This window comes from Amyelois transitella, chromosome 20, assembly GCF_032362555.1.
Source record: "Amyelois transitella isolate CPQ chromosome 20, ilAmyTran1.1, whole genome shotgun sequence".
Taxonomy (NCBI): Eukaryota; Metazoa; Arthropoda; class Insecta; order Lepidoptera; family Pyralidae; genus Amyelois; species Amyelois transitella.
In genome coordinates, this window is record NC_083523.1 from 5,020,858 (window position 1) to 5,039,229 (window position 18,372).

The window sequence follows — 18,372 nt, forward strand, 5'->3', positions numbered from 1 at the left end:
TAATGGATAATTAATTTATAATGATAAACCAACAGGTCAGGTTCTTAAATAAAAATTAAGTTCTAATCAAAAGTCTATTTATACTATAACATAAGCTATGTACTTTCAAAAAGTTTAATATATTCTTCATGACTCAACAACTTGTTCTTTGCCGCCTCTGAATTAGCAATACTGGAAAGAATTATTGCAATATAGCCATTAGCATCTGGCATTTCTTTTAGCAGTTCTGGATGTTTAACCAGCTGTTCATTGACCTCAATCAGAGTTCCCTTCAAGCCACAAGGAACATCAAAACTACTGCCATCACTGTACTCTATTTTACAAATAATAGAGTTTGGTGTCAATATCTGACCACCTTTCTTGCCTTTACCCTTCACAGTATTGTTGAGACGATCCACATTACCAATTGAAAAATTAATGGTGTATTTCATATCTTTCTTGAAAAAGAAATGGCTCGGAGCCAAGCTCAAAAGTGTAATTCGGTTTGAGTGAAACATGAGCATTATGTCATTGTTCTCTACACCATCAACATTTAGAATATATCTTTTACTGAAGTATCTGTCTGTGAACGACTTAACATTGGCTATGTCTGGTATCGAGTCTAAAATCTTGTACTCCATATTATAATAAATGTTTATGAACTGTTTGTTGCTGAAGCAGCTGCCTTCGCTCTCTCTGATGCTAAAATTCGGGCATGAATTTCGGCGTGGCGTTTTCTAGAATCTTCTAAGTTAGCTCTTTGCCGACGTAGTCTCTCTTGCTTAAGACACCGTCTCATAGCCGAATCATAGTCATTACAATATCCCATAAACTTTCGAAATGGATGCTGTAATCACAATGGTTTTATTAAAGCACACAAAAATTAAACAAAACGAAGAGTATTAAAAAAATTTGATTGCTTCATGATTCTAACCTGTTCATTTCTTTATATTTATCTATATAATTAGTATTAATAGTTTTTGTACTTTAAATGCTTAAGTATCAAGCTGAAACATATAAAAAATTTTAGGTTAAGTCTTGAATTGGTTATTTTAGTATTATTTTTGTACCTCTGTATGACAGTCCATTAATTTCCTAATCAAAACATTACATTCCTCCGTATGCAAATGTGGCGACAAATCAGTGTGCATCCCTTATGTTTTAATTATTACCAAATATCGAAGATTTTGTAGTCAACTTTCAGAATCTTGATTTATTTTTATTTGAATTGAGGCAACTTGAGCAAACTATAGTCCATTTCAACTAAGATGATCCCCGTGACAGTTCGATTTTGACAATTTGTAGAGATGTTCTACAATGAAATAATTTCGATTGTTTCTGGTAATCGATAATACTTTATATGGAAATGAAATCGATTTGATTACTACCAAAGCTTTAAAATATATGATTTGTGTTTTTGTATTTAATTGAAAGTTTATAGTTCATAAATGCATTTTATTAAATGTATGTTTTACACAGTGGTTATTAGGTAAAATGAAACAAAATTTGAATAGTATTTTTTTTATTCACTATCTGAGAAATAGAAACACAACTCAACAATAACCAACAGTAACAATAACCGAAAACCACGCAAAGATCAATGAAAACACAACTCGCATACAAGGCTGATGCACTCGTACTGACGCGATTGATAAGCGATGACAAGATGGCCGGCGATTATGTATTGTCCCAGCTCTACGTTATTTCCACGTTCCGTTCTACGTACACGAGTTGCGCAGGTATTTTAAAAAATATATATTTTTATTTTCTATTTTGTTAATTTAAAGTAAGCGATACTGTTTTTGTTTTATAAGTTTAAGATGTTTAATTTTAATAAGTTTCGTAATGACGCCGCGATAAAATGAAAAAATTATACAATTAAATTATTTTTGTTTGTTAAAAATAAAATGCGTAATTCAGAACACGGTGAAATGTCACGGGGATCATCTTAGTTGAAATGGACTATAGATCTTTTTTTCTTTTTCCATATAAAAATGACAATTTTGACATGTGTCAATACAAATGTCACAATGTCATGCAGACATTGATAGGATAGGTTTTTTTATTGATGTAGATGATTGATACAGATGTAGACGTGGGTAGGGATTGAACTGATAGAAATTATGCCAAAACTTGTATATGTCGCAGAGAAATGAGGATATCAGAGATTTCACGAAATCTCTAGGTATACCACGAAATCACGGAAGATGGTGAATATTCCTATTTAATACATCTTCTAACTAAAAAAATATTAGTGATATGACAAAATACTATTTTAATCTGATATATCATTTCACTCATATAAATCTAGTGAAATAAAGAATGAAAAAGGTTCGTGCTAAGTCCTTTTAAAAGTACTTACATAATCATTAACCTAACCTAACCATTTTTTTTTTCGGACAATATATATATAAATTTAAGAAATAATAAATTAATTGTCAATTTTATCATTATGTTCTTATCATTCAATTGTCAATATTATCTTATCAATATTATCATTATGTACTTACTTATCATTAAATTAATTGTCAATATTATCATTACTATTATAAATTTACCCTGTCATTAAGGAATTCATTAAGACTATAATAACATTTATTGTTTAAAAAATTTTTGAGCCCTTTTTTAAATCTATGTATCGGCAATTCTTTTAATGCTAAAGACAATTTGTTATATATTTTCGGCGCTACACCAAAAATATTATTATGCATTAGTTTCGTTTTGCATTGCCGAATACATAATCTGCTATTATATCTTCTTCTGCGGTTGTTTATGTCTGATAGCTTAGGGAACAGGTATGGATTCATTTTTACAAATACTGCCATCGCCTACCGCTTCGTTGCCAGGAGCATGAGCCGCCCTCGCTCATATTCAAGACGCGGCGGCCGCTTCCACGGCGGCTTCCTTCCGCTCCCACTTGTGTCCGTTTGGGTAGAGAGATACATTGGACGATTTTTACTCGGAGGTATTCACTAAATTAAATCTAGTGAAATGTCAGAAAAACGGTCTGACATTTCACTAGATTTAATTTAGTGAAACGACATTTCACTGACTATTTTATTAAGAAGGCGTCGTAAATAAGAATATTCAACATATGCCGTGATTTCGTGATATCCCTAGGGATTTCGCGAAATCTCTGGTTACTTCATTTTCCTGCGACTTATATATGTAACTTGTGTATATACGTGTATCAAAGCAAGACATCATGTTTAATCATTTAAACGTTTATATGTATACTTTCCTTCTGTATAAAAACGGGTTATGTAATTAGCTTATATTTCTTCCACCGATCCGATCCGGTAGACAAAGCACTTCTACTTTCTACTTTTGTTTATATTATGACTAGCTGACCCGCGCAACTTCGTTTGCAAAAGAAAGATACCTATTCTATTAAGTTCTTTTTCTGAACTTATCTTACCTTAAATTACGATTTTTTTTTTAATTTAATTATTTCCCTAATATTAAATTGACCTAACTTTAAATTTTAACCAAAATCTTAATAGAAAATATCAATCCATAAATTACGGTTTTATATTTTAAAAAACTAATCTTACTAATAAGTGCGATTTAATACTAACCTTAGAATACAATACCTACTATTATCATACAATTATTGTTGTCGCGCTGAAAAGCACGTTTTATTTTTCTCAAAGAGCTGCGATAAATAAACGCGTCCGATCGCTTCCAATTTCAAAGTGCTAATGGGGAGCCGCTGTTTTTTTTTTTTTTTGACTATGAGAACATAGTTTGCCTGAGGGGCATTTACTATTACAGCGGGACGTTTTTAGGCGAGGGCTTGACGCTCCTCCTAACAGCCTTATCGGGGAGCCGCTGCCGCCGACGCGCTATTTATAGGGACGCTGCCCCCGCCGCCGCGGCCGGCCCGTACCGTGCCGCAATACTAATATCGTGATATCTCCTAAACTATATGTCTAAATAACACACTGTAAACTGCAAAAATAATCTAAATTAAATGCTCGTGATGATGAACTTACTTATTTTGATAAGGATATATGTATTATTGGTTATATCACCAGTTAAACATCACCCAACGAATTAAATGTTTTTTAATACAGAAAAGTAGTTTTTGTGACTTAAATAAAAAAGCTGGATATATGTCATCGCGGACTTTTTTGTAGAACTAATAAAGACCAATGTTTTTGCTATACATTGTTCTTACTTGTATCCAACGGTATAAGCGGCGCACGCACAAATGCAATCTTCAATTAGATTTTTTTTCTGACTTCTTGGACATAAATCGCTATAACTCAGCTAATATAGTTTCAATGTATTTCAATTATATATAAAAACCTGTCGGAGAAAATACTCTTTCTATTAGTGAAAACCGCATCAAAATCCGTTGCGTAGTTTTAAAGTTTTATGCATACGAAGGGACTACAGACAAAATGGGCGACTTTGTTTTATACTACCTATGTAGTGATGAACTTGATGATCGCGAAAATATCTTCTTCCGCAGTAAACCACAGTAAACTGTAAATTCAGAAATCGATATCATTCACAAACCCTTCATTATTTAGGTTTCTCATTATTATTACCCGGGAACAGGGTATCAGGGTTAGGGTAATAATCCTGGAATTTCCTGGAATTTTCTACAGAATTCGCACGGTATCTTTATACTTAAGTTGTTTGGGAAAATGAAAAACAAATCTTTTTTTATCTTTTATTTTTACTTAAATAGTCACATTGTCTCTCGTATTTAACCAAACAAGAAGTAAGGCAGAGACCGCGTATGATAGATAATAAATTATTAGTCCTAATGTAGAAGGAACTCACTTCAATAAATAAAATAACAATGTTCACTAACAAACTTTAACATAATGACTAGATTAATTTATCGTATTTTTGAGACTTGTTTTAAACAATGTTAATTAGGAAGTTGGAAATTGTCTTGCATTTTATCTTCTCTAACCACTAATAAACGCGCGAAGAAAATCATTTATTCCATCATTCGTACAACATCTATTACAAAAACAGGAACAAGCGAGTATTCAAGCAAAATAATACAAAAGTATAAATAAATAAATACAGAAATGCGATTGTAACAAAAAATTAAATAAAACATTGACGCCCGATTAGATAAGAAATGCAAAATGTGCCCAAAATAAGTCCAATTAATTGACTAAAATTAAAAAAGCGGGTGTTAAGTGTGGCGCGTGGGGTTCGTTCGTTCGCGTGAACATCAACTCTTAGGCATGCCCTGGGGCGTAGCGGTCTCAACCATCTTCTTGTACTTGCCCACGAGCTCGGGCAAGTCGTAGGCGATGGCTACATCGAGCCGCGTGATAGGGCAGCCGCGGAAGTACGTGCAGGTTGCCGACAGTTGCTGGAACTCGTATAGCGAGTTCAACCTGAAGAAGTCCCGGTAAGTTTCGGGATCCGGCAAGTCATACCTAAAAATAAAATAGAGGAATTAATATTTTGACAATCCGTATGCCTTATACGAAAAGACAAAATCAGACGTAAATTTAATTAAGTACAATTTTATAACTTCAAGAAGACGCACCTGGAAATGTTAGTGAGAGTGCTGAGACCCTCGTAGATGTGATAGTTTTGAGGATTTTCAATGATGGCATCGGCTATGAGCTTCCTGTTGCCGAAGATAGTCTTGTGGTTGTAATATGTTGTCAGGTAGCAGTCAACCATCTTCGCGTGATTTCTGACACGCACCTGCAGTACGGAATCATTTAGAAAAGTGAAGGTATATAATCATGTCATTGTTAGCATGCGATTACCTGCTGGACTTGATCATAAGTCTTGTGTGAAAATACATTATTTTTATTAACTACCAACGCCACTTTACCTTTCTAACCTACTAACGATAGTGAGCCTTGTGATAAAACTATAGTCATTCTAGTGAAAAATGAAGACGCTGTCTTTAAGACAGAATGTGCAAATCGATTGATTAAATCCCGCGATATCCGAGTAACACAGTTGAACTTGTGAATACATACCGCGAACCTCCTAGCGCTAGCGATCTTATTCTCTATGCGCTTGTCAACGGCCTGCCGCAAGTCTCTCAGCAGCTCTCGCTCCTGGGCTTGCAGCAGACGCACCGGCGCGCTGGGCTCGTACGGCATGGACCACAACGACACTGTGTACATTACAGGTGGCTGCGCAGAACTCATCAACGGCGAGATATTCCAAATCAATGCACTTTGTACCCGCATCAGCTCTTCTGGCTTTACGGTGTCCGCCTTGTTCAGGACGATGCGTGTCTGGAGAAAGGTGGTGAAACATAAAGTTGTTTATCATTTTATTTGTGAGTTTCACTACTCGGAGTCAAAAGAGTCCAAACTATAAGAAGAACTAGAAAACTCAAACTCAAAATATTTATTGCATAACTATGTAGACATGTAGATGGAATTACATTTAACAGTTTCAATAGTTTGCCCCTTCAGGGATGGGATATTTTACTAATAATCCTACAGTTGACCACAGAGAGCCATAGGATATTAAATCCATATCCGTACTAAGTTCTGTTTGTTACATCTCCATAATTAAACCACTGAACCAATCTTCATGACATTTTGCATTTACATATAATAAGTAGTTAGTGTAGAGTACCCAAAAAGACATAGGGCGCTTTTTACGTGGGCGGAGCAACGGGCGTTGAATATAAAAAGTTAGTTGAATATGAATGTGTATAATAATTATTCCTTACCTGTGATTCTCTGCCTTTCAATTGATCAAGGATAGCTTCAGTTTCGGGTCCAACATCCAACTTGGAGGGATCATAAACGAGAAAGATTATATCGGCTCTGTCGATAAACCATTGGCAAGCATCGTTAAAGGGGAAAACACGAGACACCTGCTTTCGTACTTCAAGAATTCCAGGGATTTCTACAATGTTCACCTAAAAGTTTAAGAATAATTGCTTTCATATAAAGTTTGAAAAAATATGATAACGTTACTTAACAGAATCTGACGTGAAAAACTGATTACCTTTTCTAAAATCTTGCTGGGATGTCTCAAACCCCTCAGCCGTTCTTCTAGACCCTGCCCGAATTTTTGTAAGCCCGAAAACGTCCAATCTGCTGCTAGTTGAGTTCCATCTAAAACTTCCGGATTTTTCCCGTGCATAAGGATATTGAAATAAGCAGGCGATGGCTCCGCACCTGAAAAGAAAAATAGGTTTTATCACGAATATTATAATATCGTTTGAATTTCCCCCATAAGAATGAATTAACTTACCAGTCCTCAAAGACCATTCTGTAAATTCTAAGCCGGTCAAATAATTTACAATACTAGATTTGCCTCCACTCCACGGTCCCATAAAGAGCACTAATGGCTTGGAAAATATTTCAGGATCACCGAAATGTCTATTACTTAAATCTCTGTATTTGTACAAAGTTTCTAGCGGTTTAATGGAGTTTTCATAAAGTTTCTTTAAGTCTCTGAGTATTATTTCAGCCGATTTTTCTATTAGCAATTCACTTTCACTGGCTTCTTCATCTAGCCTTAGAATTTGATTAATGTGCTCACGAGATCTCAGGTTTTCAGGAATGTCTCCCGTCTGAAAAGAATATTCATTGCAAATTTAAGCTGATCGAGTAGTTAAGGTACGCTTTATACTGCGAGAGCGAGTAAATTATAAAAACTTTTACAACTATTGCACCATGTATTCGAAGAATATACGTAAGCGTACAGGAACATGGAGAGTTCATATACTATACATGTCAAGAAAGGTGTCACGCACATGCTGTGTTAACCAGACGTGAAGACTATGAATCCAACAGAAAATACAATTAGAATTAAGCTATGATAACTGAGAGAAAGAACTGAGTATTTTTAAGGATGTATTATAAAGTTTCAAAATTAAACAACTTACAATTAAGAGATCTTCCTCGGGAGTTCCTTCTTCTTCTGAAGGTTCTCCTACATCAGACTGTTCCTCAGTACTTTCGGTGTCTTCGGATACTTGGGCTTCAGTATCTTGTGATTCAGATTCTTCTTCTACTTCAGCTTCTTCATCTTTTGTAGTTTCAGCGTCTCTGTTTTTATCCTGCAAGGCGTCTTCACCTGATTCATCTTCTTCAGGTTTATTATCTTCCTCACTTTCTTCAGTCTCATTCTGTTCATCCTCTGATTTTTCTTCGACCCCTCCGTCAGCTGGTGATTCTTCGGCAGACTCTTTTTCATCTTCCCCTGACTCTTCTTTGTCTGTTTCTTCGGAGTTTTCTTTATCTTGTTCTCCAGAGTCTAAATCCTCTTTAGTATCATCGCCTTCTTTAGAATCATCATCATCTTTTATTTCTTTGGAATCACCGTCTTCATTATCTTCTTTATCTTCACCAGACTCAGCCTTTTCTTGAGATCCATTGTCTTCATGTGTTTGATCATCATCTTCTTCCTTCGATTCAGCTGTTTCATTATCATTTTCTCGACTATCGGCGTCCTGTTCATCATCGTTATTAGCTTGACTTTCTTTATTTTCGCTGTCTCCGTCTTTTTCTTCTTCTCCACTTTCTGAAAATGAATAATATTTTTATTAACTACTACTACTTTTAAAAATAATGTATCGATATTTTATGAAACTTTTTACATAGATAAAGATAAAAAAAATATGTACATTTTATTTCTGAGGTGGGCGTTGACATCTATGTCACAGTTTAATAACTTCTGTGGTGACTGTATTTTAAATGTAATTGTTTGTTAAGTATTCCTTATTAAAAGTTATCTTTTCCATAGAGTTTCTTTTATTGCACTTACGCTATCTTTCTTTACTTTCACATAGTTCTACATTTCGTTAGTAAAATTCTTTGGGAATTTTTATTGGTCTAACTCTTTAATTTTAAAAAAGGGATGCTTTTTTAGAAATAGCTAGGTATTACAAAAATTTAATCTACAAAAGTACCTACAGGCTGATTTGCTTATGATTGTTTCGAACGCTATATTTTGTATTAAAACAATGGAAACCTGTACTGGCGATTACTAGTTATAAGCTAGCTTACGTAAAAAAAAAATTAAAAGCTTAATTTATTTGTATATTCAAGAAGAAATGAATTACCCTGTTCGGCTGTTTGATCTTCAGCGGATGCTTTTTCTTTGCTGTCTCCGTCGGCTTCATTCTTGCTATTCTCCCCACTTTCCCCGTCCTTATCTTCTCCTGAATCATCTTCTTTCGTGTTATTTTCATCAACATTTTCAACGGTATCGTCTAAGGAATTCTCAGCCACATAAGGCTCATCTGCTACTTCAACAGATGGCACATCGTCTTCTTTGCTATCCACCTCAGCTCCACCTTCTGCTGATTGTGTCTCAGTCGTATCGTCATTTAAACTTACTTCACTACTGTCGTTTTTTTCAGAAGAATCTGAAAATATTTAAGAATCAATTATACAAAAGTATTCTAAGGTCGTGATTCTTTTCCTATCAATAACTTTAATTGATGTTCTAAATACGCTATCATTCATATACATACATTATTGTAAACTTATGTCAACGCGTTATGTAAATATAAGACTTATTAAAATTAGATGACCCTGCTCAATATATTTTAGAGGACAATAACATTAAACACGTCATTAAATGTGTGTGAATAGCTCTTATTACACTGCCGTTCTCACGAATTATTTGTAATTTTTTTTTTTTTTTTTTTTTTTTTTTTTTTTTTTTTCTTGGACAAATTACACAGATTGAGTTAGCCTCGAAGTAAGTTCGAGACTTGTGTGTGTAATTGGGTAATTTTAATTTGTTTTTTCCGAAAGTTTATACGTAGGTACCATAAATACCATGTTGTATTCATTGTGCAGGTACTAACTATTAACCCGCCAGTACTCGCGCTTCATTTTGGGACACCAACAGTCGCGTCCGGGTCGATAAGACCCATATATTATTTAGATGATTTAAATCACAAGACATATATTTTTTAATGAAGTAATGTATTTGTTACAAATTTAACAATAAAACAAGTAATATAATTTGACATTTTAATTTCTTTTACTGGAACAATCAACTTTATCTATAATAATAAAAATGTGCTAGAAAAAAGTTACTATTAACATTTCACTTCAAAAAACTTAGATAATTATTTATTTTTATTAATAATCAACAACTATAATTATGTTTTTATTATAGTATCTGAGTATCTTCGTTTAAAAAAATACTTATAAACAATTAGACAATCTTAGTTTTATAACAATCAGCCTCAATATCTATCACAAAAAAAGTCCTATAAAATTACCAATCTTAGAATTAAAAAAAATTTTTGGTATGTTTTTTAGACTCTAATTAATCTTTTTTTTGCAATTTTCACACACAAACATCGTATGATCTCGGCAAATAAATGCCTGACAGTAATGGCACTGAGTCTCGGTCTTCCTATCCTTTTTAGGGGGACAGAGCGAACATTGACCACGAACATTACTACCCCTGATGGTAGAGATCTTTTTTGAATTTGTGGCATCACCAAACTCAAAGCTAAATCTTTGAAAAATGTTTTTGGGCTTTTTTAGCCTCATTGTTCGGACCAGGACGCTCTCTGATAATGTTGTGGCTTCGCGTCCGTACCAATCTGAGAGGTTCTTCAATATTCCATTTAATAACTCCATTTTTAGAGACGTAGTGTCCTTGACGAATGTAGTTCAATGGTACATCAGTTAGATCAGTTCTTTTTTGAAATAAATTATCTGATGAAGGTACTGGATTTGAAGATACAAACTCAGTAGATTCCTCTTCCGAACTTTGACAAGAATTACAATCATGTTCGTCCATTTCTAGGTAATCTTCGATTTCCGAACATTCTTCCCCTTCGATTTCATTTTCATACAATATTTTTTCAATAGTCGCGGCATCTAATCGCATACGAGACATTCTGTAAACAATAATAATAATGATTTATATTTTTAATAGTAATAAAAAACACTTACATGAACCGTCGCGTAAGGGTCTAAAAGACCCATACTCACTTGACACGCCCGTCCTGTTCAAACGCCGCAGGCGAAATGGCCGAGGTGGGGGGTACGAGTTCACTATGAAGTCACTTGAAGGTACCTAGCGCGGCAAACTAAAACTAATAATATTAGAGAAATTACTAGTGTCCGACCGAAGCTTCGGCTTCGGCTTCGGCTTCGGCCACCTTCGGCCAAAAAATCCACCTTCGGCGAAACATTCGGCTTCGGCCCAAAATCCGGCCGAAGCCGAAGGTTTCGCCGAAGGTCCGAGCGACCGTCGAGATTGAACGAACTGTTACGAAAGTCATGAGGCGGCGGGGAGTCACTGTCAAAATATCACATTGCTGATTGCATGCATCAAAACAAGTCCGTACGTGTATTTAAACGAGTGTTTTTGTAAGAAATCAAATCATTATTTTTACCAGTAGGTAAATCACAAACTTTTATCTATACATATAATAAAACAGTAAAAATATTTAGTCTGTACATTTAGTATTTTCAACTGAAATGGATAGAGGGACACTTAGAATAAATAATAGAAAGCAAAAATATTTTTTTTTAATTTCTTGTCTGTCTGTCTGTATGTATGATCACGATTATCTCCGAAAGTACTAAACCGATTTACTTCAAACTTTCACCAATTGCTTTGTTTTAACTCAGAATAACATTTAAAGTTTGTTTCATCAAAATCGGTTCAAAAAAAAAAGTTATCGACATTTGAATGAACTCAAGGCATCAGTATGCCGGCAAATAAGTTACGAAATTAAAAATTCAAAGTCATTTATCATTATACGACGGCATTATACCTATAACATATAAATATAAGTGAAAGGCGACTAAGGGATGGGCTTACAAACTTGGGATTCTTTTTTAGGCGATGGGCGAGCAACCTATCACTTTTTGAATCTCAGTTCTATCATTAAGTCAAATAGCTGAACGTGGCCATTCAGTCTTTTCAAGTCTGTTGGCTCTGTCTACCCCGCAAGGGATAAAGACGTGACCATATGTATGTAGTCTACTTTAATTTCGACACCAACGCAACGGCTTCGATGGTCCAGTGGTTAGCCCGTGAGACTGTGAAGTTGGCGGTCCAAGTTCGAATCCCAACAATTACAAGATATTTTTTATTATTAAAAATATATTTCTTTTGTATTGTTTGAGTATTTTATATAAAAAAACTGAAAATCAAAATACTACATATAATAAAACGGTAAAAATATTTTTTCTGTACATTTAATATTTTGACTGAAACGGATAGAGAATTTTTTTTTACATTTTTTGTCTGTCTGTATCTGACTGTATGATTAAAATTCAACTCGAAATTTACGCGGACGAAGTCGCGGGCAACAGCTAGTTTATCTCTAAACCAACCACCTCTATGATATATCATCAACTTCTATATGAGACAGTCAATATATAAACCTTCAATATTGAGGTTTTAAAATGATTTTAATATTAATTGTAGCTTGTAGACAATATTGAACAAAATTAATTACTGAGTGCTGAGAGAATATAAACCTTCGGCTTCGGCTTCGGCTTCGGCCGAAGGTTGTGGCGATAGCCGATTAATCGGCTTCGGCTTCGGCTTCGGCCAAAAATAGACCTTCGGTCGGACACTAGAAATTACGGATCAAATTCTGTAGCTCTGGGTCTTTTCGACCCATGCGCGACTACTGGCGGGTTAATAAGACTAACGACACCGCATGTCCAATCGTCTTGTCTATCTTGTGGAATCTTATGCCGTAGCGTGGCACGCAAGATGACACGCAGTGACTATCGCTGTCACGTTTGATTAAAAGCAAAATAAAGATAGCTTTTCTCGCGATAAAAACGGCGTCGCGCGTGCCATGCTACGATCGGCTATCGTAACACATTTCACATCGTTACATTTTCGAAACATTATGCTGGTAAAAAAGGACAACTTAGTTCAACATAATTCTTAGCTAACGTTTGAGCTAAATTACTCCCCGAGTCATAGCGATATGGAAATAAGATAAATAAGATGATAATAAGCTGTAAAAAGTCAGTGTATTTTAGATTCTTATCTAATCTTACTGGTTTATTAGATTACTCATCAACTATCCTCAAACAAAACTAGATAAATAGGACAATTTCATCTCTCGTTGCGTAATAAACATTATAAATTGTGTAGTTAATGATTCATTTGCGTCCAAAGAGTTGAAAAAAATCTATTCTTATGCTATGCGTAATATCAGTGACGCTATGCCGTCGTAGTTAAAATAGAATCAAAATCCTAACTAGAAGCGTGGAACTTCAATCAGAGTTTCAGTCATCCGGTGTTATTCTGGTTTCGGTGAGGTCAAATTTTATGGCGACTTTTACTTCCCGCGGAATCGTAAATTTCAAGGGAAATTAATTTCTGAATGTGCGGAGAAGCTATAGGAATCATTCGAATAATAACCAATTGTCGTTATATGACAGCGGTATTTTTGATATCCATTTAAATTGTAGATAAAGGTACAAAATTATTTATCTAACTGCGAATAATTTTCGAGACGCCTTCATATATCTATTAACAGAAAAATGTACTTGGTTAGATAAGTGTGCCTACCTGATTCAGCTCCTGACTCCAACTCCTTCAGAGCCTTTTCTATGTATGGACGGCATTGTGATTCTGAAGGTACTTCGTCTTCCGCTGAAACCAATAACATCACGAAAATGAATATGGTAGTCACACTTTTCTTAAAATATATATAATAATCTTATTTGGGTAATAATTTAGGTATATTTTACCTAATTAGTAGGAAATTAGACCATAAACCTAGAGGCATAGTAGCAGAGGTTTTAACTAGGACTACGCCAAGATGAGAGTGATTTGGCTAAAACAAAACATCAACAATGTACTTCAGTTAATGTGGTAAAGAAGAAATTTTAAAGACCTTTCCTCGTCATTCTAGTAACTTTGACAAATGTCCTTGATTAACATACTAATTTAACAATAAAACCAAGACCTTAGTTATAACAGAGGAATGGAGGATTCCTCTATTATTTATTTTATAAATGGAAGCAGTCCATCGCATGCTTTAGCAGAACGTAATGCCAGCGCCGAATGCCTACGAAATTTTCATTGGCATAAGAATGAACACCAGAATTTACGCTAAGAAGAATACTTACTAGCGTAAATTCTACTTCTTCACACGGTGTGGATTAGATACCTACTAACTACCTACTACTTTAATTTCGTCACTCGGTTTGGATTGGATACCTACTTACTAACTATTGTCAGGTTGTTAAACCAAGCCACTCCCATCTGACCTAGATTGGATAAGTTAGTTTTTTACAATAAGCGACTCCTGTCTAACCTTCTCCAACTCTTCAGGGGAACCTACCTCATAATGGAACATGGTTATACCTACACTAGATAAATGTGTTTACCTATTTTCTTAGTTGCCTTTTACCACACGCATTTTATGAAAAAGAAATTGAGTAACCTTTTCTACATACATACATAAAATTACGCCTCTTTCCCGGAGGGGTAGGCAGAGACTACCTCTTTCCTCTTTAACCTTTTCTATAGTATAAGAAAAGGCTTCTTTGATAATGTACACCAGTTAGGTCTATGTACAACAATCAGACGTACGAGTATAAGTAAAATATAAACATGAAATAGGAAGCGATCACATAAAAATCTTCGTACTAAATTAAAAAACGATATAATCCCTAAATATTCATTATTCCAATTATTTTCATCGTGATGATTATGAAAATGATCCTTTTTTGACTCTTGTATACCTTAGTTTCAACACACGTTTACACGTACAATATGGGGTCCTTGTTTATACTATGTGTAAATTTCGAGTTTTAGTTATGAGTATGGTTAGTTTAATAGATGAAGTTAAGGTAATTGCAAACCTGCGCCGTGTATTCATTTAGTAGAAAGTTCAAATTTTCACAAACTATGTATTGCCGTTGTCGCTGTATCAACAATGCTATAAATTCAAATATTATTTTTTGGGTAATATTTTTCTCAATATTAATAACGGTATCTAATGCTTAAAATTTTTAACAGAAAATTCACTTGTATATTGTATTGTTCAAAATTAATAATAAAATAACAATAAAGTAATTATTAACTAATTTTTTGGTTGACTTTAATAAAGAGGTAAAAGCGTGATTATAAAAAAAATGTAACGTGATGATTGTACGGAATCCATAGATCGCGAGTCCAACTCTCACTTTAACAATTAAGTACTTAGGTACAATGGCGCCCAAAAGTAACACTGAGCATGTATTTGTGAGAGATACCACTATGGTATCAGTCTTGTAGATATCAAATAAAAAAGCATCATCATCGTCCTGGCGTAAGTCCCGGGGTTGCATCCTCACTTCTCTGGAGAGGAGCCCGATGTTTGTCTATGATCACTATCATGTATTGGACAATTAAAGTATTTACACGAAGCTGCTTCCGTCTCCAACCTTTGCAAGAAAACCTATTACATTTGCATTATGGTATACATATTATTATAAATTGTCTGAATGTCCTGAACATTCAGGCAGTTTTTCACGATACAGTCTCTGACAATTTTTTTCCTTACCGTAAGAGTACCTATCAGTTAGCAAGCGACCTAATCTATAAGATAGGATTTAAACCTGTGTACCCTAACCATTCAACAACTGAGACCACAGAACCGCTCTTTTTAAAATAAAAAATACACAGGACAAATATGTGTCTAATGTCCAGAAATCTAAACTACAGGAAGCCTTCCTAAGCAACTGAAGATGAGGGAAAAAGGATCAATGGTACATAGGTGTATAGACACCAACGCACTGTAGAAGATAGCTCGAGGTCGTGAGAAATGCCTAGAGAACGAAATGTGATCCTAGCTTTTTTTGTTTTGTTTTCTTTATTTACCCGTTTATGACTTCTCCGTTCCCTGCAATGCAATCATTCACAGGTGTTATGCTTTCAGAAGCATAACACCTGTGACTACGATTAGCTGAAGAAATTATCACTTTGTGGTTACTCTACTCGAAAAGAGTTTAGGTCTAGTTGACCTTGATAGGTGGGCAGTAAGTAATATTGAATAAGGATCTGCCTTCAGTGTTTATATGTAAACAAATAGGAAGGATAGGTTTGTTGCTCGTTTACATCATTAAAGCCAAACTAGGTATATAGATAGGTAGGTATCTTTATAATTATGCATACATATAACACTTATGCGAAATAAAATATGCGAAAGTCTATCTGTAGCGCTATCAGGCTAAACGGCTGAACCTATTTTGATGTAGGTAGCTAGTTAGGTACTTTTTTTGCAAATCCCACGTCGGGGGAATTCCGAGCGAAGTTCCGGGCAAAAGTAATAATTTGCCAAATTTTTAACATACCTACATACACATAATCAGGTCTTTATCCGTTACGGGGTCAGCAAACAGTCTCACAGACTGAAAGGCCACGTTCAGCTGTACGTCTTTATGATATCTAGAGTTGAGATTCAAATTTGATAGGTTGCAATAGGACCCATCGCCTTAAACAAAATGAATATTTTGAATTTCAGATATTATTTGTACCTACCTACATAACTAAAGATACGAGTATACTAGATACAGAAAACAACGCGGGTGGCCTAATTTTTCAGTGAAAAGAAATTGTTTTTGAATTGACCTATTTTCTTCCCATTTTTATAATGCCTTCGTCACGATCCTATCGTTTTTCACAAGATGGCGACTCACAACGACAAATCCCTGTATTTCTATTTACGTAACCAGCAAAGAGAGATGCCGCCTGGCAACGTCGCTCTCGATTCGCAGAAGAAAAAATTGCCTAGGTAAATATGACGTCCTAACGAAATGTGGGTTTCTGGGGCGTTTTATCACAGAGATCATCCACCAAAGGTTATTGCCAAAAATAGAGCACATACTCGAGCTTTTTACATAATTTCAGCGCAAGTTACGACGAAAATAGCAACTGAAGTGACGCAGGGTTGCGTGTGAGCGAGCGCCGCCTGTGCGCGCGCAACAACTCACCTCCCGCTGCGGCCGTCAATGTCGCCACCGCCAGCAACGTGCACAACATAAACCTCCATAGCCATCTATTGGTCCACATTTTGTTAAGTTCAGCCCGTTGTCGGGCTATAAGTCATTTGCACTCACACTCGCGCACCCGGTCGACAGATCTACGAAAACACATCACCACGAACCACTTAGATTCGAATAGCATTCCCATAGGAACGCTACTCGAGCCAAAGATCCATTAAACCGCGATTAAACAACCAGCGTGGGTGGCAACAATATGAATAAAATGATAATCAGTTATTTAATAGCGTCGGGTTAACCACGGTTTAATGGCGAAGTGATATTGGTTGCGACGACGGTAATACGCGACACTGAATGTAAGTCGGGGATCGTACTCTATTTCCGGAGACAGCACAGCATCGCTGGTCGGAGGGGTACTGGCGCGGCGGCGAGGCGCTCCCCACGCGGACTCTCACGAGTTTCAGGCCGGTACGAGTGCCAAGTGCGGCCCACGAGCACGACACGCCGCGCCGCCCGCGACCCTCGCCGACGGCCACCACCAGCTGAAGCGAGACAACTTCTTACACACATAGCACTTCAGCCCATTCATCTCCTACCAAGTAGGACCATCAGAGGGGTAGAAAAGTACTCATAAAATTAAGTTTTCATGATTCATGAGACAAGCATAACATCGTCACATCTAGATCGTGCCACAAACTCATGTGTGCTGTTTATCCGACCGCTGACCGCCACTTTTTTCGGCTTTTTGTCATAACGAGGGAGAACCAAAACAAATGGGTTAACATTAGTGAATATAGGGTTGGAACAATTAATATGGGTGCCGCAGATCTTCCGTCAATCCCACAGCATTCAGTAAATTTAATATTGCTGTATAGAGACGTTTGAAGCAATACTTAGATGTACTATTCCGGGAATTGGATTCCTTACGATTACCACCGCACACTGGAAAAAGTTATTGACGAAAGGAATTGTTTCACGACGTTCAACTTAGAATGATAATTGTCACCAGAAAATTGCGGTGAAATTACGCCAGTCAATTAAAAAAGTAATCCAAGGTTTAGGATGATAGGTAATGGTATGCAATGCCTACCTTGGGTTCCCGGCTTCAGTCAGTGGCAAATAATAGTCCAACTGCAGTTCACTTTGTTTATTCTTGAATACACATTTATACGGTAGCACAAGCATAAATAGTTGAAGCATAGGGTTGAAGGAGAATAGAGAAAATTTACAACACACAAGGAAAAGCGAAAGAAAAGAAACAGTTATAAAGCAAACGTAAAAAAATGTGGCGCGTAAACCGAGAAAAATTCTAGGTGAACAGCGGTGAAGCGCATGCGTGCGTACTTTTTTATTTCGTATGAATTTCGACTGGCGAGCGCGCGACAGCATGTGTATGGTTCCACTGCATTATTTTAATGACGATACGGTAAGAGTGATATCGTATTAAGTAATAAATATATAAATATGTATTTATTTGTGTAACTGT

The 18,372-nt window shown here is 35.7% G+C and overlaps 2 protein-coding genes across 4 annotated transcripts; both read right to left on the reverse strand.

The window, feature by feature from the left end:
- Positions 1 to 60: 60 nt before the first annotated feature.
- LOC106131638 (protein Abitram) lies at positions 61 to 1,251 on the reverse strand. The gene is made up of 3 exons (XM_060949906.1): positions 1,152 to 1,251; positions 914 to 986; positions 61 to 826 (listed from the first exon to the last, which is right to left on the reverse strand). The coding sequence occupies exon 3, from the start codon at positions 618 to 620 to the stop codon at positions 96 to 98; it is 525 nt and encodes a 174-aa protein (XP_060805889.1). The 5' UTR covers positions 621 to 826; positions 914 to 986; positions 1,152 to 1,251; the 3' UTR covers positions 61 to 95.
- A 3,409-nt stretch (positions 1,252 to 4,660) lies between these two features.
- On the reverse strand, positions 4,661 to 17,372 carry LOC106131705 (sarcalumenin). Of its 3 annotated transcripts, none has more exons than XM_013330878.2 (11): positions 17,261 to 17,372; positions 16,878 to 17,026; positions 13,465 to 13,548; positions 9,008 to 9,313; positions 7,829 to 8,466; positions 7,192 to 7,513; positions 6,943 to 7,115; positions 6,662 to 6,853; positions 5,952 to 6,215; positions 5,504 to 5,667; positions 4,661 to 5,390 (listed from the first exon to the last, which is right to left on the reverse strand). In XM_013330878.2, exons 2-11 carry the CDS (start codon positions 16,954 to 16,956, stop codon positions 5,180 to 5,182), a joined length of 2,433 nt encoding a protein of 810 aa, XP_013186332.2. In that variant the 5' UTR covers positions 16,957 to 17,026; positions 17,261 to 17,372; the 3' UTR covers positions 4,661 to 5,179. The 3 variants fall into 3 exon arrangements, with proteins under 3 accessions (XP_013186332.2, XP_060805957.1, XP_013186333.2); XM_060949974.1 differs by having other exon boundaries at positions 17,189 to 17,287; XM_013330879.2 differs by having other exon boundaries at positions 17,186 to 17,277.
- Positions 17,373 to 18,372: the final 1,000 nt, after the last annotated feature.

What these genes read in the sequence shown, in the direction of transcription:
- LOC106131638 (XM_060949906.1), bottom strand. Translation starts at nt 620, where the DNA reads ATGGAGTACAAGATTTTAGACTCGATACCAGACATAGCCAATGTTAAG.
- LOC106131705 (XM_013330878.2), bottom strand. Translation starts at nt 16,956, where the DNA reads ATGTGGACCAATAGATGGCTATGGAGGTTTATGTTGTGCACGTTGCTG. An exon ending in AGAATGGTCTTTGAGGACTG is followed by an intron (nt 7,116 to 7,191) that starts GTAAGTTAATTC and finishes TTTTCTTTTCAG; the next exon opens with GTGCGGAGCCATCGCCTGCT. An exon ending in ACTCTCACTAACATTTCCAG is followed by an intron (nt 5,391 to 5,503) that starts GTGCGTCTTCTT and finishes TTTTATTTTTAG; the next exon opens with GTATGACTTGCCGGATCCCG.